At 35.0% G+C, this 25,865-nt stretch overlaps 1 protein-coding gene and 2 long non-coding RNA genes across 5 annotated transcripts; all 3 read right to left on the bottom strand.

Moving 5' to 3' along the window:
• Window positions 1–2,568: 2,568 nt before the first annotated feature.
• On the bottom strand, window positions 2,569–5,104 carry LOC125223925. 3 transcript variants are annotated; one of them, XR_007176805.1, is made up of 3 exons: window positions 4,733–5,035; window positions 3,005–4,578; window positions 2,569–2,728 (listed from the first exon to the last, which is right to left on the bottom strand). It is a non-coding gene; the product is annotated as an uncharacterized LOC125223925 (long non-coding RNA). The 3 variants fall into 3 exon arrangements; XR_007176807.1 differs by having other exon boundaries at window positions 3,079–4,578; XR_007176806.1 differs by having other exon boundaries at window positions 2,569–4,578; window positions 4,733–5,104.
• A 5,419-nt stretch (window positions 5,105–10,523) lies between these two features.
• On the bottom strand, window positions 10,524–11,459 carry LOC125223626 (deoxyuridine 5'-triphosphate nucleotidohydrolase-like). Its single transcript, XM_048126858.1, has 3 exons — window positions 11,154–11,459; window positions 10,987–11,078; window positions 10,524–10,917 (listed from the first exon to the last, which is right to left on the bottom strand). The coding sequence occupies exons 1-3, from the start codon at window positions 11,345–11,347 to the stop codon at window positions 10,673–10,675; spliced, it is 531 nt and encodes a 176-aa protein (XP_047982815.1). The 5' UTR covers window positions 11,348–11,459; the 3' UTR covers window positions 10,524–10,672.
• A 9,669-nt stretch (window positions 11,460–21,128) lies between these two features.
• LOC125223739 lies at window positions 21,129–23,504 on the bottom strand. The gene is made up of 3 exons (XR_007176769.1): window positions 23,218–23,504; window positions 22,367–22,454; window positions 21,129–21,362 (listed from the first exon to the last, which is right to left on the bottom strand). It is a non-coding gene; the product is annotated as an uncharacterized LOC125223739 (long non-coding RNA).
• Window positions 23,505–25,865: the final 2,361 nt, after the last annotated feature.

Below are 25,865 nucleotides of genomic sequence, written 5' to 3'. Positions count from 1 at the left end.
TTGACATGGCTTGTAACATAATTGACATGACTTGTACGTGTAGTTGACACGATATGTAGCGTAGTTGACATGACTGGTATGTGCCATTGACACGATGTGCACCATTTGACATAATTATATTACTTGTTGACATGGCCGGTATATATAGTTGACATAATTTTTAAGTTGTTGACATGTGCACCTTTAAAACATGAAGGAGCATGAAAGCAAGGCAGGTCCAACTTATATTGAAATGTCAACAACTTATAACCAAATGTCAACACCTTGTATAAAGGTTTATAACTCAGAAAACAAATCTTAAAATAAAAAAAAATAGAATCATAAATAGATGTCAATAGAGAGTAAAATAAGATATAAACAACTAATGAGAAAATGTCAATAATTTATAATCTATGTCAACAACTAAAAAACAACTCTGACTATTAAAAAAAAAACAATCATATCTACTTTCTGCCACAGCTTCTAGCATTATGATCAGTAACTTTATGACACTTTCCACAACGCCTATGGGGTTTATTTGCTTTTTCAATTGCTTTCTCTATGCTTGACTTAATCCTGCTTTTCTTGTCACTTGCACCTCCTTTTGTACTAACCACATCTGGAGCATGGGCAGTTGTGAATTAACATAACATGTTATCCCTGCCAAGTTTGCACCATAATTGCTTTTTTTTAGTTCCACTTCCTGTGAGTTAAGGACCAACAAATTTACGACTGTGAATAGGCTTCAATAATGAAGTAGTATCCTCCAGAATGAAAAGAAGATAGTGTAATTAAGAAGAGAGTGTAATTAAGAGGTGTAATTAAGAGGTGTAATTATGGAATATGCTTGCAAATTGGAATAACAGACCCTACAACATAGAATATTTACCAAGGAACATAAATCATGTCAACAGATTTTTTCAAGTCATGTCAACAGAGCATAAATCAACAACATAACACAACAAAATAATGTTAATGAAACAGGAATGACATCAAAGAGCATAGCAACAACATTAAATATTTACCAAGAAACATAAATCATGTCAACAAATTTTCAAGTATTGTCAACAGAGCATAAATCAACAACATAACACAACAAAATAATGTTAATGAAACTTGAGAATCTCTATTCTAATGCTTTTAGCACCCTAATCCAAAATCAAGACTAAATCTTCACCTTTGGATTTTAAAATGAGTGGATGAGATTAAAGCTCACAAAATCTCAATAAATAGTAGACAAAATATCAACAAAAGGGTAATATCGTCATTATGTTATCATATGATAATTTTCGTGAGTGTTTTTTTATATCAAATCCTTATTAAATTATCTTTAATTTGATATATTTTTTGCGAAAAAATAATTTAAATTGAGAGAGTTACGTAAATTTAAAGATTTAAGATGATTTTGAGGAGAGAGAAAGTAGTTAGTTATAATTACTACATATAGGATTTGACATTAATACCCTTTTAATTTAATTAATAATTATTTAAATTTAAAATATATTACACTTATTCATATTAACCACAAGATCTTCTAATCTAATGGTTGAAAATTGGTCTCAATTTGGGATTGGTAATTAGGAGCCATTGATTTTCTCTTCTCCATACTTAGGAATTCTCAATTCATCTTTCCAACAATAACTAACATCAATTTTATATGTTAAAAATATCAGCACAAGGATATAAATTGATCAATATTCTTATGTTGATAAACTTATGTTATTGTGTTAATATTTAAATATACATATTATATTGATGTAGTTATGTCCTTATGTTGATAATTTTAATACACAACAAGATTGAAAGGTTATTATGTAAATTAGTGATAAATTTGTTTTCTATTATATTATGCATATATTTAAATATAAAAAATCAAGGACATCTTTCTGAAGCAGAAAAGTACAACCATGCGTTTAGAAATGTTTATAGCTTACTTAAAATTCAATTCATAAATCCGTCTTTCTCACACTCATAAGCTTAATATATCTACCAAGAAAAGTTCATACCTTTATTTTATATGCAACTATGGAGTAATATTTTGTTAATAATGTAAAACCAAGTGTAATTTATCCCATCCTATACTACAAAAAGAATCGAAATACAAAAATAATAGATCAAATGCACGTTAAAATAAAATCATACTAGAAAGGAAAAGGTTAGTAACCAACTTTACAGTCAAATGAAATCATTTGTGAAAATTTAAAAAAAAATACTTTGAAGTGGGACCCAAGAAGATAAAAAATAAATGTAAGACGATTATGTTAATACAAACAACAGGGATCCAGGCGGACTCGAACCGCCGACCTCTCAAAGCGTGAAAGCAATTGAGCGCTCTCCCGTTCGAGCTTATGAATCCATTCAACATAATTTTTTCTACTTAACAAACCATCAATAAATAAACTTACCAACATCCAACGACTGACACAATTAACCATTTACTACCATAGTTAACAAATCAGGCGCTCTCAAGTGATAAGTAAACATTTTTAAAAACAATGCGCATATTACGGTTGATATAGACAAAAAACATTTTGAGTTAGCTGGCTCAATAAATGTCATTTAATTTGATAAATAGAAATAGAAATAAAATTAAAATTAAAATGCAAAATAAAAATTATGCTTGGAATAGTTTTGTAACCGATGATAAATCTTAACCAAATTAAAACTCTTCCCAAAGGCAATAATAGGTCAATTCGCTGCATCTTCCAACTGTGTCATAACTTCAAATCCCAAACTGACAAACCACACCCTACAAAATGCAAAGCAAATACTCGTATTAATATAACAAATCAAGCATTTAACTTCAAAACAAAAATATCAATCCAATATCAACTAGGTCCAGATCGCTTCACACATCCCAACAACTTTAAAACGCCCACCCAACCTTATTTTTACTAGAAAGGCAACCTTAATAAAGATATTTGTGATACAAACAGAAACTACCGTAGAAGGAATCAATCAATATAGGAAGGACAGATAACAAAGCTCTGCAACGTAAAGAGAACTGAAGTTCCTCGCAGCTTACTTGACAATTATCTTCAGCAACAACATTTGGAGATACAAATGAGGCACATGATTATATGCAACTGAAGAAAATACCTACGAGAACAATCACCATAGCCTTAGGAATTCACTCATGTAGAAAGCCAAAGCCAAAGCCAAAGCCAAAGCCAAAGCCAAAGCCAAAGCCAAAGCCAAAGCCAAAGCAGCAGCAAATCATCAAGACAGCCAGCATCCAAAGGGGCAGAAGACGCGAGACTGGACAAGTAAACCACAGTTGAACGCCACAGCAGCACATCATCATCAATGCATCCAGCATCCTTGGGCACGCCAGAACCTCCTCAAGAAGACTCGAAGAGACAATACTCCACATCCAATAAGCAACCAACCATCTACTGAATAGCTGATCTATTACAACCATGCTATAGCTTTGAACTACAGACTACAGAAAGACGAGTTCCTTCACCCATACAAATGGTTGATAGTGATAAGCCAACATACATCAACAATCATAAACAATAGCTACATCCCGCAACATAGGGGAACAAAGGAAAACAGAAACCGAAGGTATTAAACAATGAACACTATAGGTTTCAGTGTGTAACGACCTATCAAACATGATGCATTTTGTTCGTGAATAGTTATAAATGGATAATCATGATGCAGGTGTAAATGTAGTTGGTTACAGATTAATATTATCTCCATAATTAGATTAGACAAACGTAAGGTTAAGGCTTCCAGCTTGACGAGTACTATAAAGTTTTGTAATAAAAAACTGAGGTTGCAGATATCAGTTTTACATGTCATCCGTTCTTGATTATTTCCTACATTCCAGAGTAATTAGATAATTTGGACTACTAAACCAAGTAAAAGATACCAAATTCCTAGTTAACGTTGTTGCAATATTAATAAGAAGATGATGATGATATACTTAAAGAATGCAAATTTGTACCTCTGTTGTAGTTGATGCTCTTGAAGCCTTGTTCCCGAAGTACCATCTCAAATATTGGAAATGATTTGATCCTGATTAGACACATTTATTTCATACCGACGCATTCAAGATAACGACGGCGTGATTGGATTACCGTATTTGTACTTTGTATGTGTGCATAATATGGACAAGAAACGAGGCAGGAAGTTGAGAGAGACGAGAGGACACCACACACAGGGGGAGAGCCGGGCAAATCCCCGTGCCATCTCCCCTCAAAACCAAAAACGAAAACTTTTATTAACGGGCGACCTGCCATGCGAGCGCACCCATCATGGCAAAGGTCATGCAGACAACCACATCTCACCTCACTTTTCACATCTCACCTCACTTCACTCACGAATTTTTCCATTTTTTTACAGTCTGATTCCTCAACAATTAGCCGAGACTACAGACAGCAAGAACGCATGAATAAACACGACACAAAACAAATCACTTCCCTTGAGCCACTCGGCCAGTCCACCAGAGCACCGAAGACCGACAAATTGATGGTTAAAACTCGATTACTCCATACCGGTCAATATCCACGATCTGATGATCGTGTCTTCACAAGATGCTACGTGTTTCCAGATCCAAAAAAATGATTTCCAATCAACTACGGAAAAGCGATTCTGCATAAATACAAGAAAAAAGATATAGAAATACTTGGTTGATCAAAAATTCAAATCGAAAACCACCCCAAGACAAAATTATCATCCAAAGAATTAACGAAACCTACCAAATAAATCGAATACGGACACACACGAAAATAGATCTACGATTTACCTTCAACGATCCATCCAGCACGGTTGCAGATCCAGCAAAACCTCGTCGTTTCACAGCCGCAGCAGCGCATAAGAAACGCAAGTTTCACAACGGCAGCCAGGGTATAAACCAAGGGACAGCGCTATCAAATTGAGAAAAACCAGCAGGCATAATAAAACTCGGAAAAACCATAACCACGACGTAGATCGCCTCGCGATCTAAATGAATCTGACGGAAAGAACAAGAAAATAATCAGGCCTGCAGAAAGAGGACAGAAGCCAGTAGATCGAGGCAGCTTCGGAAATGAATGGATGCAAAGAAGGAATGAGACGATAAGGTGTATTTATTGTAGGCGGTTGACGATCCAACGGCTGGAAATGAGTGGATGGGAGATATTTTGAACGGCTGGATAAGTGCAAACGACGTCGTAATGTAGAATTTAAAGCTGTGTGGAATAATCGGACGGCTGTGCTTGCATCTTGTAAAGCGGAAGGTTCTGGATAGATGATGGTTGACGCAAACTATTATGCGGAAGACAGGTATGCAACGTGTTTCAGAATATCAATAATATTTGCATTTAGTCCCTCAGCTTTCATGAAATTGTGGTATGACCCATGATAGTGTTAGAGCACTCCCAATGGCCGGCGGCGTTAAATCTGGCGTTTTATCGCCGGATTTCGCCGAGAAATTGCCGCCAATGGGGTGAATTCGGCGTTTTTCCGGCGTTAATTCTACCGAATTAACGCCGGCCCCCGAAAAAACGCCGAGTGAACGCCGGCCACTGTAGGCGCGTTCGGCGTTTTCCGGCGTGTTTTTTTTTTTTTTTTTTTTTAATACCCAACGGCTATTTTTTCCCCTTTATATAATTCCTCCTCCTCCTCCATTCATCACACACAATCTTCATTTTCTCAATTTTCAATCTCATTTTCTCAATCTTCTATATTCAATCTTCAAAATTATGAGTTCAAATAGGAAAAAATCTCGAAAAGGTAAAGGCAAAGAGTCGAGTTCCCAAAATCCCAACCCCACTGATGAAGCAAATGAGCAGTGGATGAGCTCGTTGTTGTCGATGGGTTGCAGAGGTATAGTGGCAAGTACTTGATGAAGAGCTTCAAGTATTGGAACATCTATGAGACGCTGAAGGATCTCCCCAAATTCCGGACGGGGATGCACAGCGCGCTGCACGGGAAATCGGTGCGCTCGCGACTTAGCGGTGCGGAGAGTGAGGGCAGCGCGATCCCCATCGACTTGTCTGAGGATGGTCCGCACGAGCGCCCTGTGGGAGCGAAGAAGGCGAAGGGGAGGCGGAAGGGGAAGGGCACATCGTCAGATGCCCAGATCGGAATCCCCGTTCTTACAACAAGCCACGTTCTCTTCCAATGCCGCCACTCTGGCGCAGTTTTACACGCTGTACTTCACCGGCGGCGGAACCCCAGAAGAGAAGCAGTCCCTCTGGTCGACCATCCAAAATATGAAGATCAAGATGGGCCTCTCGCCGGACGCTCCTCCCTCTTAGTTTTTTAAATCCTTGTTTTTTATGGTTTTTTATTTGTAGTTTTTTTTTTCTCGTTGTATTATATTTTCCAATGATTAATACAACGACGAATTGTTCATTTATAAATCTATTTATTAAACACATTTGTAGGGAAAATTAAATAATATTAAAAATGATGATGTAAGAATGAAATGTTGAGTTAGGGAGAAATAAGGGAGAAACCATTGGAGCAGTTGGCTAAAAGTTGGCTAAAAACTGGGGATAAATTTTGGTGCTGATGTGGCGCTGATGTGGCAGGAGTTAGGGAGAAATAAGGGAGAAATAAGGGAGACCATTGGGAGTGCTCTTAATCCAGTCAATCTTAGAGGTGCACATACCCAACCGAACCGGTTCGTAATCGGAACTGGCACAGCGGTTCCAAATAGCCAGACGGTTGGACAGTTCCCACGATTCGGTTCAGGTTTACAATATTTAGAAATTGTAACCGTCGGTTCACCGATTCAAGTAAGTTTTCAGGCTAGGTCCTAAGCTTTTCAGGCACGACAGATATAGGTATTCAGAAAATCGGTGGTTTTCCATCAGAAACCGGCATTTCAGGCGGTTATAAATTGTACTCCCTCCGTCCCATAGTAGATGTCACACTTGGGAGATGGCACGAGATTTTAAGAGATATTATTTTGTATGTTTAGTGGTGAGAGAAAATATAATTTTATAATTGATGTGAGAATGAACTTTTTCCAAAAGAGGAAATTTGACATCTTTTGTGGAAAAACTAAAAAGGAAAGTGTGACATCTACTATGGGACAGAGGGAGTAGTAATTTATATCAATTATCAATTTTAATCATTTCAGGTTGTAACTTGTAATCTCGTTGAAATTTATATCTAACAAAATTACAATTTTCATCCTTATTGTTTGAATTTTATTTATGCACATTATATAGATAATAAAGACTAAAAAGAATAAAAAATTGAACTGTTGAACCGGCCCGGAACCTGACTCAAGCTAAATTTGCAATCAATATGTCACCCACAAGTATATGGGGTATGTAGCACGTGGCAAGTTGAAAGTATCGATCCTCGAAGACTAAATGCCGGCTTGAGTACTACGATGCAACTTTGAACACTATCTCGATTAATAAAGGGGGTTTTTGGTTTTTCTTAAACTACGAACTAAGAACAAAGAACAAGTAAGCAAATAAGAGCAAATTAGGAAACTAAAGCAAATAAAAGGTAGTTTTCGCACAAATTGGGAAGGTAGGGATATGGATCCGTTGGTATGGATCACGGGTGTTCACCTAGGGATCATGCTCATCTATTGGGTCTCATGTGTGGCTAGGAAAGTCGGGACAATTGGCTAGACCCCCTCTCGGGTGCATTTAACTCATTGATCGGCCTCTAATGTCGGAGTCTCCTTCCTACAAGTCAAGGCCGACTCCTAAGACCTACGGACCCAAGCCCTCTCTCTAGCTATGTATCTCTCGATTACATAAAACGCACGTAGTTGTTGATTATTTAACAATCTAATCAAGCATCTCTTAATTACAATAATTAAAACAAGACATTTTCAATTGGTAGCTAAGCAATTAGATAATGAAAAAGCTCAATACCCAACAAAACCAACATAAAAGAGATAGATAAGCATAATTCAAGGTTTAACCAATGGATTCCATACAAACTTCACCAATATCTCTAATAAAGACTTAGCTACTCATAGTGGAAGCTAAGACAAAAGTAAATACAAAACCCAACAAAGGAAAACATGATAGGAATGAAAAATAGAACTCCCTTAGGTGGACTTGATGTTAGGGAGAGTCTTCTTCTTCAATCTCTTGAAGATGGAAGCCTCATTGCCTTCGATCATCTTGAATCTCTCGATTTCTCTCTTGATTTTGCAGTGGGGAAAGTTAGAGCTCGAGTATCTGAGTGCCCTCTTATACTCGGAGTGAAAAATGGGCAAAAACGGGTATTTGCGTAAAACGCCCGATCGCGCAATTTGCAAGATGATAAACGACCGATCGGGCAATCCAGAAGTATCACGATGTCAGCCTAAAACGCCCGATTGGGCTTTTTGTCGGATGCGAAATGCCCGATTGGGCTTTTTGTCGGATGCGAAAAGCCCGAGCGGGTTTTCTCTCTGGAATTCACTTCAAAACGCCCGAGCGGGCGAAGTCCCTAGAATCAACCATTTGCTCCGTTTTGCCCCGTTTTAACCTGTTTTTACTTCAAAACTCCAACAAACTCATTATTTCATCTAATCAATGATTACGTGGGTGAAAACCTATTATAAACACCTTAATTCAACAAAAACATGGATTAAACACCTCTAAAACCATCCTAAACTATGAGTTTGTCAGAACCGCTGATCTTGGCCCAAAACCGGCGGTTGTGGGTCGTGAACCGGAACAGCCAAATATCAATCCGGACCGATTTAGGTTCAATTATTTCATGAATTGTGAACCGTCGATTCCAAATCGGAACCGGCGGTTTTTGAACCGTGTGCACTTCTAGTTAATCTGGGTAAGTTAGCATGTGTGTTAATCTTGCCCGACTTGATTTGCGTATGAAGATTGGAAGTCTTCTAGTGGATGGTGGGGTTTAGGGGTGTCACCTCCGTGCTGCCAACTATGCGAAAAATTCATTGATTCTTTTATTTAAATCATGGAACTATAATTTTCGTCCATGTTGCATGATGCAGCTCCTCAAATATATTATTATTATTATTATTATTTGATGATATAAATAATGTTGTGTCATTTAAAAACAATAGAAAATTTAGCTAATTTTGTCTTCCACATCAATGAAATCTAAAGCTTTATAATTTCAATTTCACTTTCATTTCGACGAGACAAATGAAATCAAAAGCTTTTTTTTTCATAAAATTATTTAGAGTATGTGAATTTCACACCTTCATTTCGACGAGACAAATGAAATCAAGAGTTTTTTTTTGGCATTAAATTATTTAGAATATGTGAATATAATTTTGATTGATTATAAACATCAATAAAAATTTGTATTGATTAGATAAATTCAAATATCTAAGAAAAGTAGTAAAATTAAAATTATATTTTGTAAATATTAGTACTATATAGGAGTACATCATCCACCTGCCATTAGGAGTCTTATTTGAGTTCGACACGGGATTTAAGAAAATACTATAAAGGAAAGTGGATGAAAAGGTATAATGGAATGTGAGATCCATTTTTATATATTGATTTAATAATAAAATATGAGTAAAATGTGGGTTCTACCTATTAGTTTAATGGCAGACACACTAAAATAGTAAATTGAGATTCCTAATGATGGACGGATAGAGTAAATAGTAATAATAGCAATAATAATGCACACACGAGTAAAAATCATAATTATAAAAGCTCGATACGGTAAATTTTGCTCTGAAATCCACGAAAGGTACAACCATAAATCTATAGAAGAATCGGAGAAGGTACCACGTGAGAAATTAACTCCTGGTGATGAGACGTATTAAACTATATGAAAAAATTTCCACCAAGGAGATGTAATGTAAGTAATCAAAATGTTGGTCAAATTATTGATAACTCACATAAGATTGTATCAAATGAACAAAGTCTTAAGATACAAAGGCAAAGTCGAGGAGACCATGGGAAGATACAAAGGAGTTTAAATATCCTACAATAGGAGCAGGAAGACCTTGTCTGTATTACACTGGTTCTAATTGTGTACCTCCTAAAGTAAAACTGTAGAACCATACGCATTCTATGATTAAAGTAATGCTACTCTAATTTGACAGTGTCATACTAGTAGTTAATATGATATGTGGTAAAAATTCATAGATCAATAATCTAATTTATAACAAAAGTTAGTGTTATTGTAATCCGTCTTAGCTCAGCTGGTAGAGCGCATGGCTTTTAACCAAAAAACCATGCGATCGTGTTCGACTCCCACATATGGTGACGCCGTTATTATTATTTATTTATTTATTTTTCACCTAAACAATGTTTATAAATTATAACCCTAGATGTTCCGTCTTCTCTCACACACAAATTTTTAAACACTCCCAGTGGAATTAATTATTGCTTGAATCTTAATAGTACTACATGTCAAAAGTTTAATAATTTATATTTTTATTTAATTTGGTGCCAATCAAAAAAAGATGAAAAAAACAAGACGAACTAAAGTTAGAACTAGTCAACAAATAATGATATTTACTGTTTTAATTTTTAAGTTGGTCAATTTGATTATAGATGATCGTTAAGAGTTGTTCGTAGTAATTCCTCTAAATCATCTGTAATCTAAATATTTTACAAGCGTAAATAAAATATGAGTAAATGTAAACTCAATTTCACCAAAGCAGAAACTTTGAATCATAAATTCAAGTTAATACGATGGCAAGCTCAAAATGCATACACCACATGTTCGACAAAATGACTGAACCAAGTCAGAAAACCCAGAAACCACATTTCGGCGAAATACGCGAAACATTAATCCCCTAAACGCCGGTAGATCCAAACCCACCGGAGCCGCGAGCCGTGGCATCAAGATCATCAACCTCAGCCACTTCCGGCGTCACAATCTGTTGGATGATCAACTGCGCGATCCTATCCCCAACCTTGACTTGGAAGTCAACATCGGAATGGTTGAAAAGGATGACCCCAACCGGCCCTCGGTAGTCAGCGTCCACCACTCCCGCCCCCACATCGATCGAGTGCTTCCACGCCAGCCCAGACCGCGGCGCTGCAGTTAATTGTGCATTTATTCATCCAAGAAAAAGCAAAAATATTTACAATTGCGCAGTAAAATTACCGATTCGAGCATACGTTCCTTCGGGAACAGCAACGCTGAGATCCGTTGGCACCAGAGCTTTTCCTCTCGCTGGAACCTTCGTCTCCACGGCGCTATTGAATTCGAAAAAATACTATAAAATTCTCGAAATAAAGAAGAAGCTGGTTCACGGAGATAAAAAGGCATACCTAGAGAGATCGTAGCCGGCAGAAAGAGGGGAACCCCTAGACGGCAAAACAGCTTTCTCCGAGAGCCTTTTCACTCTCAGAAACGGCGCGATTGCAGCTTCGGAAACACCGTTTTGGTCGTGGATCTTCTGAATCTTGGCCAATGGCTCTTGGATTTCGGAGGTGTGGTTCGGATTATCCGCCGCCTGAGCCATTTTGAGCGAATTTGAAGAGATTTTGCGGTTTTGAAATGCGCAGATGAAAATGGTAGTGAAAGCGGCGTGGGGCTTAAAAAGATGAACAAGTGTTGGGAGTTTTTGGATTCCCGCCATTTCTCAACCCTATTTTTGTGGCAAATGGAAAGATATATTTATTGCGCTTTTTTTAATATTTATGTTTACTTAAATTATTTATATTTCTTATTGTGTTTCTTTTATGGTGTTTACTTAAATTGCCAAACCAAATCCTAAAGTGCCATACTAATCAGATCAAAATGTAATTGACTTCCAATTCTTGATGGAACTATAAATTATGACTCAATACATAATTATATACAACCAAAAGTGTGGACGACTAATTAAAGACTTTAGTCTACTTTTTATAGTGAAAAAAACGTTTTGTAACAATGATATATAATAGCAATAATAAAAAATGTAACAATATAATCATTATATATAGAACATTTTCATAGTTGAATAATGTGTTCTAAATTGAATTGTCGTCTATACTGTCTAAGATCAAGAAACAAAATATATGTATGCGCGTATATACACTATATATAATTTCAGATTCCGTATTTCTCATAGTTAAAGTATCTTCGAAAAGTAAATTTTCTACCTAACTAAAGGCAAAAGATTGGATTATGACTGAAATTATTGATAATTACAATAAAATGTAGTACAATTATTTTAAAATTTGTAAAAGTACGCTAACATATTAAAGAAACTCCATGGTGTTTTTCTACAATAGTAATTCTAATAAAAAAATCATTCTATAAGTTTCTCTTAATTAGTTGAATTACAAGTTCAAATAAGGAAACATAATATATGTATGTAAATATTTGCAGATTCCATAATTAAACTGAGAAGTTTTCATAATTACAATTTCTTTGCAAAAGTCAAATTTCCTAAAATAAACTCAACTATTTTCTATGTTGGAGTTTGATTAGGAATCAATCCTTCATTAAAAATAATACAAACCACCTATAAAATGTAGTCTCCGATACAAGTTGCAGAAGCCAAAACATGTAGAATTATCAAGCACGAGGATGAGGAGATTTCCAAAGAAGAGCAAAGTTTCCAACTATTCCTCGTGAATTGACAACACAAATTTTATGTCGAGTAGCAGCTTTTTCAGCAGCCGATATCTCTAGCATTAAGTTAAGGTATGTCTTAATTTTCACGGTTGATGTTTCTCAAAGTTGGCTAATTTTATCATTGGCGGACCTAAGTGGAGTCATGGGGGTTCTTGGACTCCCGACTATTTTCGTTTAAACTATATATATACTATATTTATAGAACAAAATAACATAATTGATGTTGCTGAGTTGGCTGTCATCCTGAATCACAAACCAGAGGGCTCAGTGTTCAATTCCCTAGCCTAGCGCTTTTTGTTGTTTTTTTATTTATGTATTTTGTTAATTTATTAGTTAATTTATTTATCAATAGTTAGTTCATTCTCCACCCACTTTAGAGAGATGAACCAAAAAAGAATGAGTTTTATTTACTTCTTCGTTTTGTTGTTTTTCATTAGCTGAACAGTTATTTATTTAGTCTATTTATTAGTTAATTTATTTATGAATAGTTAGTTTATATATTTTCACTTTACTAATTCTTATATACTTCTTCATTCGTATAAATATTAAGTAATAATGTTTATAATTAAAAAAAAATAATAAAATTATAGCTCAATTAATATACTAATAAAATTATAGCTCAATTAATATACTACAGATTAACGTATGGTTTATATATATAATATTAGTAAATCTAATTTAAAAGTTATATTTTTTATTTAAAAATAAATATATTTCTCAATTATTTCGGCGTTGTCAATAATAGCATATGCAATAATTATTAACCTTAGTTTAGACCCTCACTATAAAAATCCTTCATCCGGTACTGAATTTTACTATCATATTACAAAACTTTCACGGTTTACTTGCCGTGCTACATTTTATTGAATACTTCAAGTTTGCAAACCTTACTTTTTACACATGAAAGTCTTAATTCAAGCATTTACTTTACATATAAAAACAACTTTATTTTACTTGATATATTTATTTGTTTTTTGGGATCACAGCGGTAAAGAATTAAGAGAAATTGCTGATGATGGAGATGTCTACTGTCATGCATATGTAGACAAATTTCCAATTGTAGAGTGGAGTCCATTATGTGAAAAGAAATAAAAATTTATCAATAGATGCAAACAAATCTCTAATTCTGGAATATGGCATAGAGAAACACTGGTACGTATTTTTATTTGTAAAATATGCTATTTCACTTGAAAATAGAAAACTTATGCATGCGTTAACCTGTTTAATTTGGTGTGACAGTTGAACTTTTTCAACAAGACAAATCTAGAATCAGCTATTCCAAAGTTGGACAAGGCCGTGAAAGTAGGGCATGTTAGAGCCCTGTATGCTTGTTGTATTATTTCTCTTATGAGTGGGATCGATCAAGTCAAACAGAAGGGGATTAAATTGATGGCCAAAATGATTAGGAATGGATATATAATGACAAGATTAAAATGGTGTTGTCGAAAACTGATATAGGAATTGGGACAAATGTGGATATCCAATCCGGTGCTCAAAGATCCGCCCATCTTATGTAGCAAACTCCACCGTTGCTACCGAAAAACTAATACTTGGTCCGACGAGGATGAAGAAGACGATTGTGAAGCTTGTGCTGCCGATAAACATGTTCAACTTATCTCTTCTAGTTGTGCTAAGTACTAGTTATTTTCTCTCTTTTTTTTCAATTTCTTTGTTTTAGTGTGAAAAGGATTTGCTTAATTTCTCTGGTTGTACGATGATATTCCTCCGATCTCATTTCACATTCTTAATCTCAATTTTCATTTTGTGGTTGTTCAACTCAAATTTTATATACTAATATTTACTTGAGACTTAATCGATTCATGATTGTTCAAAAAATTATCGAAACCTGAAAGTTATTGATACAAATCAAGTGGGATTAAATCAAGTAATGCTTATTCAATAGTAAAATAATGAAAACATCATTTTATACTAACTAGGGGCGGAGCCATGAATTAAACTCAAGAAGGGCAAAAATATGCATAAACAAATAATTGAAGAATTGAGAAGGGGCATTTAAAGAAGGAACTCAAATAAATATTTAAATTTAAAGAAAAATTAGTATAGAAGAACATTTTTGAATAGGAGCAATTGCCCCACTACAAATACACGTGGATCTGCACCTGATACTAACCATATTTTCGAGACATATTGAATCATACATATTGTGTGAATTCTAATTTATAACTTGTACTTGTTTTGTGTATGTTGAAGCAGATTTACTGCGAAATACTAGTGTGTGTGTGTGTTTGTGTATGTGAAAATAAGGGGGAAATAGGTTGTGTATTATTGAGTAGTCAAATAAAGAATGAGTCCGATCCAACGATTGATCATGCAGAAATTAAATAATTCGATAATAGTGATGCCAATAATATTACTAGTATTAAATATTACTCCAAAATTAATTCATCTCAGCATGGTGGTGATAAAATAAACTATTGACAAATAAATAACAAGTAACATTTCATCATCGTGCATTTAAAAAAGAAAGAGAAGAAAAAAAAAGCCAGGATTTACATGGAGCCCATAATATATACACCAGACAACACACTGAAATTGAACATTTATAAAGTTTACAGTTGATGGGGACCTTTTTAAGTTTTACAGTTGTGCATTTTTTTGTTGCCACTCTTATCTTCCTAATGCTCTCTGTTATGTTCTACTATTCTCTTCTATTACAATCTTCCTTCCTATTTCACATCATTTATTGCTCCATTATATTTAATTTCTTGAGTTTTTCCCCAAAGAAATTGCAAGTTCAAAAAGGTTGAGGCCAAACATACCTCCCATCACTTCTTCTTGATGCTTACCTGCAAATATAGCCATATTTTTCCGTCTCATTTTTTTCAACTTCCATTTTATTTCTATTTTATTTTATAAATAGGTACTTGTATATTACACATGTTGATATAGTGATTATTTAAAAGATGATTTGATATATTTGTCATGTATACTTTTCAGCAACTAATATAAGATGCAAATCTATGTCATGAAAATGTAACTAAATTGCAATAATAACTTGAGATATAAGTTTTCTTGCTAAATTTATATTGTTTCGATATCCTTATTTGAATGTTACATTTTTCTCGGATTTTCCAACCTTTTACTTATCTATAATCGATTTTAATGCCTCAGGTATCGGAGGGTCTCGAGTCAAATCTCTCACAATAATTATGATGCATTGATCTACAAGGTCATACAAAAAAAGAAGCTTAAAGTGTTCTTGATTTCAAACATGAATCATACACATACACAAAATTGTTAGAAGATTGTGAAACTAATTTAATATTGATGAACATGATATATGTTTGTTTTAGGTGGATGGAAGAGATTGTTGATTGGATCTGTAGCTCCAATTTGCACGTACAATGAATGCAAAGGTTGCAAGTATAGGTGTATGGCTGAGCAAGTCCCACTAGAAAGGAAACAAACCCGTTTCTGCAGCGACCAGCGACCAGCTCCGGCCCGGCATCCCTCAGCTCCAGCTCCACGCCGTGAGAGAGAGAGAGCTCAGCCCGTTGTCCCTCTCACGCTTCACGTCGTCGCCTCTCCAGTCTCCACAGCTTCACGCCTCCAGCTGCATGTAAAAATCTACCCAAACCTTCAATTGCACAATTATGTGACCCATTGCCTCTTTCTCTACCTTGTTTAAGAAGCAGACGCCTCTGCTTATGCTTTTCTCCTATTTACCCAACGCCTTTTTTCTTCCAAATATATTCATACTCCATATTTTATTAATTTATTATCCAGACAAATTAGTTGGGCAGAAATGAAGTTTCAATTGTTAGGTATAGTAGAATTCACGCCAGGACAGTGAGTATAATTTGTTTAAGAAGCAGCTTAAGTATTTTTTCAATTACAGTCAGTGAGTAATTAAGTTATCATGTTCTTGATATGGAAGTGTGATTATTTGACTTGTGGTTTGTTGAATGTGGATTGAATATTTGTTTTTTGTTGGTGATGGATTATGGATATAATCTTGTTATGGTATGTTTTTTTTCCTCTTTTTCGGTTTTTCGGTTTTTTGTATAGTTTCGGTTTTTTCGGTTTGGTTCGGTTTTTTAAGTCCAGTTTTTGGTTTTACGGTTTGGCTCGGTTTCAATTTTAGGCAAATTTCGATTTTTCGGGTTCAGTTCGGTTTGGGCGAAAAACTGAACCGATACCCAAAACCCTAAACCCTTGACTAAAGTCCACTTTTGGTCCCTACATTTGCCCTAAAATTCTTTTTGGTCCCTTACATTAAGTTTGTGACCTTTTGATCCCAAACATATTGTTTTGGTCCAAAAAAGTCATTTTCAGTTAAAATAAACGGTCAAAGTGTTTGACCAACTTAATAACTTTATTATAATCTAATTAACCTAATTAACTTAATTAATTTAATAATAAATTTTATAAAATATTTTTTACTTCAAATGAAAATTGATCAAATTAAAGGAAATTTACGTTGCTCATTTTCTAATAAAATATGCAAACTAATTAGTACTCCATGTTGACAGTAGTATAACAAATCAAATTCCAATATTAATTGAATCCTAAGAAATTGAACTAATCCGTGTTCAGCAGTTGTGGAAGATTTGGCGAGGGAGGCCGATATCTCGGCAGAGGAGGAGGATATCTCGACGGAGTAGGCTTTCGCGGCGGAGAAGGATTTCGCGGCGGAAGATGAGGTTCAACGCTTCCATCTTCCATCTTTCATCTATCATATGCTATACGGAGGTCACGTTCGCCGACACCGCTACAGTTAAACCAGCCCTCCATGTTCCTTACGCCGTGGAGAAGACGATGGTAGGGCTTTTTGATTTGGGGTGAAATTTCAATTTACTAAGTTAAAATTGAGAAAAGTGGGTGTATGAATGGATACGATCCCATATGTTAATTATTTCTTAAAATAAAAATATTTTTTTATCTTTTAATTTATAATGATAATTAAGTAAGTTAATTAGATTAATTAAATTATAATTAAGTTATTAAGTTGGTCAAACACTTTGACCGTTTATTTTAACTGAAAAGGGTTTTTTCGGATCAAAATAATATGTTTGGGACCAAAAGGTCACAAACTTAATGTAAGGGACCAAAAAGAATTTTGGGGCAAATGTAGGGGACCAAAAGTAGACTTTAGATAAGTTTTCTCTCTTATAAAGTTAGTCTTATTTTCAACTAACAATATTTAATCACTTTTTCTTTTCATCTCTCTTCTCCTTTACTAATTTAACATTAAAACTTGTGTGGTCTCCAAAGTCTATTTTTGTGGGCCGTGAAAGTAGGACACATTTAGAGCCCTATATGCTTGTTGTATTGTCTCTTTTATAAGTGAGATTGATAAAGTCAATCTTGAAGGTATTAAATTGATGGCCAAAATAAATAAAAATGGATATTAAAGACAACATTGAGATGGTGTTGCTGAAAACTAATAGAGGATTGGAACAAATGTTGATATTCAATTGGCAATTGGCTACTCAAAGATCCGACCATCTTTTGTAGCAATCACAACTTTTGTCATCCTAACATATGCAATATGTTAAATATGGATCAAAACTTTAGAACATATGCAATTAAGATATCGTTAGAATCTTAATATGAAAACTCACGAAATATTATCAACTTTTGTCATTCTAACATATGCAATTAGGATATCGTTAGAATCCTTATCGAACTACCTTTAATTTATATATATATATATATATATATAATTTAATTTAAATCGAGATAATTATATAAATTCACAGTGAGACATTTTTAAGAAAGACCAAATAGTTGATTATAACTAATTCTTTCGTAGTAGACATTAATACCTCGGACAGACATATTTTGTTAATAGAATAGATACTCGAGGTTGGATCATCTTGGGCCTTAAATTAGTGGATCTAATTGTAGTTAGCATTTTACTGAAACGTTTTTTGAGTAATTGTACGAAACCTCAAAGTATCTTTGATATACTATAGCATATTCAACGTCAAAGTTTTTTTACTCCTCCATTTTAAGTTAATATAATTATGTTACCTATTAAATACTGCATCTGTCCTCCAATATGTATCCCACTTTAATCTGACACGTGTCTTAAGAAATGTATAATGAAATATTTTGAAAATGATAGTGGAATGTGGTTCCTACTTTAATATAATTTTATAATGTGTCGTCTACCATCAAAAGTAGTTAAAATAAAGTGGGACAATTAATATGGGCAAGCCAAAAAGATAAAGTGGGACACATAATCGAGGGGACGAAGGGAGTAGTAAAATACATTGAGTCTATCATAAATCGTAGTCATCAACTTGTTCATCAAACATATTACGAAGTTTAGCAAGAAAATCATGTGCAAAATTAGATATATGCTTCTTACAAAAATCTTAGGATTTAGGACATTAAAACCTCTCAAATAGTGGGAGTGTGTCCGAATAACAACGACTTCTCTTGGTAGATTGTTCCAAAACTGCCAATTTGAAGAATTGAAATCTTCCCAAGTTTTGAAGCAGATTTGGAAGTGTATTATGGAATGGTCGTTTTGTTCAGTTTGCAACAATCGAGTGCAATTCTTTAATGCACACTAGATAGCGGTCAAAAGTTTGACCTAATTGCCTTTGGTAAATGACGAAATTACCTCAAACCAGTGGCGGATATCCAATTAAAGACAAGGGGGGACAATGGTACCCCCAAAACTGTGAGTGGCCTAGTGGTAATACACTCAGGTATCAATGCCTAAGACCCAGGTTCGAGTCTCTCTAGCTGCATTTATGGTGTTCCATTTACAATTTTGCTATTTCATTTATAATGTTGTTTTAATTTGGGCTCTTCTATTCTGTTTACATTTCCATATTTATTATTCATACTCGCATTTATATGCTACACAATAAATAAAAATGTGTACATTATAAACATTAGTTATGGTTTCTAATTATGCATAAATTTGAACCTATATGCATTTTATTTTATTTCAATATATTAAAATAAATTCCCTATTATTATTATTATTTTATATATATATATATATATATAAGAATCTCCATTTTAAATAATGAAAAGTTTTAAAGAAATTTTTTATCGTACCCCCAATATAAATTTCTGGATTCGTCACTGCCCCAAACCCTAATTTCCCCAAATTTCACCCGGGAAACGTTGGCATTTTCACCCGGGAATCATTTGATCAACCCTTTTACCTCGTTATATAATGGCGACGAGGCGTTTTCTCTTCGTTTTTCTCCTTTCGAGCTGCTATAATCCAGTTATGGTCTTGAATCGTCATTTTGTATATAAATACAAATTTGAGAAATCAATGGTGGTCGTTATAAAGTGGTTGATTATAGTTTATTTTGTGTAGTTGTTGTCATCAATGTCTCAAGTATTTCGCAATGTTGTATCCGGTCTCAGCAGAAGCTCTACACAAGGCTGGTATCCTTTTCGTCTAGTTTGGGAACCTAAGGCTATTGTGTATGGAATTAACGGTCCATCTTCGTCAAAACAGGGAGCTCTGAGGGGGTGAGGAAAAAGTACCAAAAGGGCGAGCGGAGTCGGCGTATGTGGAATACCCGGGAAGAAGAGGTATTGGTTGCTTCTTTATTGGAACATACTGCACGGATGGAAATCGGACAATGGTTTCAGGATGGGCTATCTCCAATGCATCGAAGATGACCTTTGTAAGGAATTTCCCAATACCGACCTGAAGGGTACGCCCCATGTTGTCTCGAAGATCACTACTTGGAAGACCAACTTCAATAGTCTCCGGAACATGCTTTCAAGGACTGGCGTAGGCTTCAATCCAGATGGTAACCATAAGATCGACTGCAGCGACGAGCAATGGGAACAGATTGTGGCTGTAAGTAGTATCTATTCAATCATGGTTTTTATGTGTATTTCATTTGCATTTGAGATATGTTATGGTTGCCGTTTGTGGGTGGTTTGGTCTTGAATTGTTGAGAAATGCGTTGTGTTTGCATTTTAGCTTTGAATTATTCATCATTTGTTGCCAACTGCCTTATAAATCATTGGAGCTGTGTACATATGTTGTATGCCGATAAGAATGTCAAGTTTATGCATCACAAATCATGGCCGCTGTATGATGTTTGGACTCAAATCTTTGGCAAAGATCGCGCTACTAGAGTTTTTTTTTAACACATCATTTCCAATAGAAATCCTATTTCATATACAGTCATTAAGCAAAAAATCCACAAAATATACCAGATCTACAGCACCATCACAAAATATATCAGATCTACAACTCCATCAGCGCAGCATAGGTTCCACATAGGCTCCACAAAATATAGCATGCGAAAACTAGAACTAATAACTAAAATGTAGAATGAAGGTAGAAAATACTAACAAATCAAGGGTTTCTTTTTCTTCTCCCAAGGGCGAAACAACACTGTGCCCAACACCCCCATGGTCACCAGTGCCGCCACAAATCCAATCACCAACTTGATCTTTCCATGATTTTCGCGTTTCGTCGGGTATTCGCCTGGAAAAGCTGCTTCACCTGCAGCAGCATGAACATGTTGTTCAACCTTTTGAACTTGTTGAGCCTGTTGAACTTGTTGTGTAACACCCCTTACTTAGTTAGTTTTAACCAAATAAGTGGTGTCACATCTCGGTACGATCGATAAACTAAAACCTGTTTATTTAACATGTATAACTTTTTTTTTCTTTTTGCAAACACTCAACATACAACACTACTATATAAGTAACTAAACCTGTTAGCACAACCAGTTACTACTATACATAACAAAATAACGATACCATGCTTCGACAATTATTTACAATCCCGTTAGCAAAAGAAGGTTACATGACCTTACATCTCTAACCCAACTATATACAATCAAAAGTTAGCCTAAGCATGCCACGTGAGAACTCCAACTGTACCAGCAAAAAGGAGGGTAGTGACTTGACACGTGCAACTGCCCACGAGCGAGATCACTCGCTTCTAAACTCTGCAGGAGGGAGAAGAAAGGGGAGGGTGAGCTTCAACAAGCTCGTAGTGTAAACGCATTCCAGAAATCAATCTCGAAAGACTTCAATCGATATCACTTACACAAAATATCAAATAATAATTTGGAATGCTACGCAATATCTGTTCAATTTTCATTTCAAAGTCTATTATAGTTTGCTAACACTTTATATAATATCTCCCAAACTATCTTGATACAACAAACACAATATATTAGTCATGATGATACTTTCAAATGCAATCATTTACCATCTATCCAATCAAAACCATATGGCACGAAGTAACATATATCATACAACTATCAATTCCTTTAATTAATCAACAATATGCTTTAGGAAAACTATTCAGCTATCCAAGGCACGAAACATCAATTCTCAATCAAATATCATATTCATATTAAAACCATATCGCATTCATATCACATATCAACCCCAAATTATGCTTAGCGATGGACACGGGTACACTGACACTATAAGTAGCCCGATGAGGGTCTCTGTCATGTATAGATCTGGGTGAGATACTATCAGATGTTGTATATCTTTCGTATAGCCTATCATAAGGCATCTGTCACATATTACCCGTATAGGGCTCATATTAACTATCAACATATCATATGGATCATCGCTTCGGTTATCCGGAAGACGAATGATCAAACATGTGTGCAGTACTGTTGTCCTATGGCATGCCAACTATACCATGTGATTCACTCAAGCAATGGGGCATAACACAACTATTTCATATCAACATTCACATTATTCAACACATATAACTACTTAAATCACTTTTCATATCATATATCACACCAATTCACAATTTTAAAACATAATTCCCTCATCTTACCTTTCCATATCTCATTTATGTCATTGAGTTATACCACATTCACACAACCATATTTAATATCTATTGCACAAGCAGATAAAACATAAAAAAATGTAGCAATATGTCTCGAATTTAAAGAGATTAAACTCTGGAACCTGCGTACACTACCTGTACACGTCACAAAAACTCTATTAATTGTTTAGTCAACCATGGATGTGCCCATTTCCCCTATCGCTTGTGCTTGCACTCGGTTCACCTAATTTTTCAAACAATCACATACACAGTTTATAAATAAACACAAATAAAGCCAAATCATCACATCTATCTATTTCACTTTACATACTATTCCCTTTATCACAAAAATAGCCAAATATAATATGTATGCAAGTTAAAAGATTTCTAACTTCATTTATAGCAAAAAGAAGCAAAGTAATTCAATAATATTATTCAATAACTCCGGAAAAAGAGGGCTATACCCGGCTGTCCCAAAATTATAAACCTCAAAATTTCATTTTCCTCCATAAACCAAACCTAATTAATTTTCAAAATATGGGACAACAACTTTATTTTAACATTAAACTCAAAAATTTGACAATTTGAAGCTAAACTCATAACCAAAAGTCTTTTGATATCAACCAACAACTAAACCTCTTTTACCAAATCTTTTTTAAAAATTTCCAGCTTGAATATATAATAGAAATCAACATCAAACTTCACCACAAGGCAGCCCCAACTTTATACAATATCAAAACCATCAAGAAAGTAACTTTAAAATCACTATCAAGAGTTTAAGGTCACATACTACCCTCAAACTCAGATTTTTCTATCACTTTCATGCTTAAATGTCATAACATACTTCCAATTGCATAATTGCATAGCCAATTTACACAAAAGCATCAAAGCAACAAAATCTCCAAATTCAAGAACCCTAATTTTGACTCCAACAGTAAGAATCGCATCAAATTAACACCACTACTATGCTTAGAAACAAGATTAAGGAGGTTATGGAGGAATCTAACCTCTAATTTCAACTAATTTGAAAATCTAAGTGGAGGTGGGTTTGCAACCTCAGCTCCAAAATTGAGAAAAACTAGGGGGAATTGAGAGCTTGAATTGGCGGTGGTTACTACATGCCTCCCGGTGGAGTGATTGGAGATATCACGGTGGCTTATCAGAGAGAGTAGAAAGCTGTTGAAATTTTACAGAGATGAAGAGAGTAGCGTAGAGAGAGCGCGAAAAAGAGAGGAGAAGGATGAGGATGAATTTTAATTTCTATTTTCTTTTTTCTTTTTCCTTTTTCTTCTTTCTAATTTTCCCCCATGAGACACGTTTCTTTTTCCTAACTTACTCATCACTTTCTATTCTATTTCTTTCTCTTTTTCTTATCATCTATTTCTTTTTTCTTAATTTTTAAAAAATTCCTATCTTTATCTCTTCTATTCTAACAACAACATACATATATATATATATATATATATATATATATATATATATATATATATATATATATATATATATATATATATATATATATAGCCACCAACTAAAATATAATTTCTAATTTCTAATTTTTCTAAATTTGGGATATTACATGTTGAGCACCAGCTTATTGCTCAAGGTGGGCAAGGAGTTGTTGCTAGTTGAAAAGCGCATCCACGTTGTCCAAATCAGCGACATCATCATCGTTGTTGGCAAGTAAATCGACTTCATCTGCGACATTGTGCTGCATCTCATCCACAACAACAAACTCGATCCTCTGCATCTGCAGATCCAGATCCTCATCTGACGTGTCGGAACCGTCGATCGAAAGGGGAAGGGGAACGTGAGGGGGCGGGGGAGGGGCAGATTCCGTTAGAGTTTGTATACTATAAATCACATTTCGAGTGATTGAATACTGTAAAACTCTTATTTTACTTTCCATGGAATAAATCAGATTATTTTTGTCATAATGTTGTTATGTTTTACATTTAATGGATGTTATTACATGTTTAAATGTATAGGTTAACTTAACAAAGTCTAAGTCTTTGTTTTAGTAGACCGGTTGTGGGCGGCGTCCACTTTAAGGTAACACGGTCGAGTCCTAAACAAAAAAAAAAAAAAAAGAATTTCACGACATAGATGGAATTAGACTATCCATCGTGAAAGGTTGCAATGTCAGTCCGCATATTTCTAAGCCTTACTGGAATAAGATGACATTGGTGTAGTATAGTACTGAACGGATCTAACAACAAGACTTGTCCTTGGGCTATCTACTGAAAGGCGAGGTCTTGATAAATATTTGTTTCTTAATCTATGTAGGTTAGCATTGAGCATACGGTATTGATTATGCATTACTTTGACTTATCAAATGGTGCGGATTTTTCGTAACCTAATAATCCCGATATATTGGGTAGTGGTGATTAATATCTAGCGGTGCTAGGATTGCTATTGTATTGAATCGTGCGCGAGGTGAGTTTTGTTTGATAATGTCCTCAAGAGGAACGCGAAACAAGGTTTTATTATTCGGAACCTAGCTAGTTAGAGTTTGATTACTCTATGAATAATAAATAAGCGTTTCATGCTGAGTCCACTCTTGGAATTAATAAGAAGTTAATTAATTAAGTCCGCAGACATTAAGCGCGGGAAATGAAAGTTAAAACGGAAACCCGGATTACTTATAATTTCATATTTGGATGGGGACAGTTCAATATTACTTCTGTAGTGTCTGCTCGTAATATCCAATTAAAGCTTATATTAAATTGTGGGTTTAATTTAATTAATTTAATTAGTAAAAAGTAAATTGAATGAGCCCATATCCAAAACCTTTCATAGATCCCTGTCTGGGCCCAAAAGGAACTTAATATAAATATGAGAATAAAGGAGACAGAAATCATAATTTTATACACACAAAATTTTCGTCCCCCCCACACTGATATCGGAGTACAGTTCGGGAACCAGAGAGAAGATCCGTGGTCTAGTATTCAAAGCGTCACATGGAGAAGTCGCTGGCCATCATCAATTCTTTGGAGAATTAATTAGGTATTATTCCAGCTCCGTAGAAAAGCATGTTTTAGGTTTCAATATTCTTAAAGCATGATTAATTCAAGTTATGAGCATGATACATGTGAGAATTACGCGAATAGATTTTGTCTAAATAATCTGCTAAATAGATCTGATTATTATGTGATTTATTTGCTCGATTAATAATTGTTAAATTATGATAATCCACGCGACTATGCTTCCGCCGCCAGTTCCTTCAGATTCATGGCTGGTAAAGGTTAAGTGAAGACATTGCTGATTGCGCGAATGCATCGAGGTCTAAGAATGCGGCTCGGTATGATCATCCCAATGATGATCCATCGAACGACTACGTTGTCAACCTTGACGATTTATTTGATGAACCGATGTACCCCCCTTTCAGTGCAACTCCGGAAAGCCACCACTTTAAAAGCACGGGACAAAGTGAACAGCGTGAGCAACCTCCAACAAAAACACCGAAAAAGCGGAAAGTTGTTTCGACTGATGCCATGCTGCTGGAGTTCCTAGATCGTATGCACTCCGAGACAAACAAAAGACTTGATGTCATCTCTTTCAAGATTGGATACGAATTTGATTTGGGGCAAGCAAGACAAGCTATACATCGCAAACTTGGTAGTGTTGCGGGTATCAAAAGCGAGCATAGGTATGA

Source organism: Salvia hispanica, chromosome 4 (genome assembly GCF_023119035.1).
Source record: "Salvia hispanica cultivar TCC Black 2014 chromosome 4, UniMelb_Shisp_WGS_1.0, whole genome shotgun sequence".
NCBI classification, from domain to species: Eukaryota; Viridiplantae; Streptophyta; class Magnoliopsida; order Lamiales; family Lamiaceae; genus Salvia; species Salvia hispanica.
The sequence above is the reverse complement of the archived record's forward strand: the minus strand, read 5'-3'. Positions and strand labels throughout refer to the sequence as shown.

Bases quoted from the DNA above. Each gene is read 5' to 3' on its own strand.
- LOC125223626 (XM_048126858.1), bottom strand. From the start codon at position 11,347: ATGGCTCAGGCGGCGGATAATCCGAACCACACCTCCGAAATCCAAGAG. The intron at 11,079-11,153 runs GTATGCCTTTTT...CGAATTCAATAG, and splicing joins GCCGGCTACGATCTCTCTAG to CGCCGTGGAGACGAAGGTTC. The intron at 10,918-10,986 runs GTAATTTTACTG...AATTAACTGCAG, and splicing joins AGGAACGTATGCTCGAATCG to CGCCGCGGTCTGGGCTGGCG.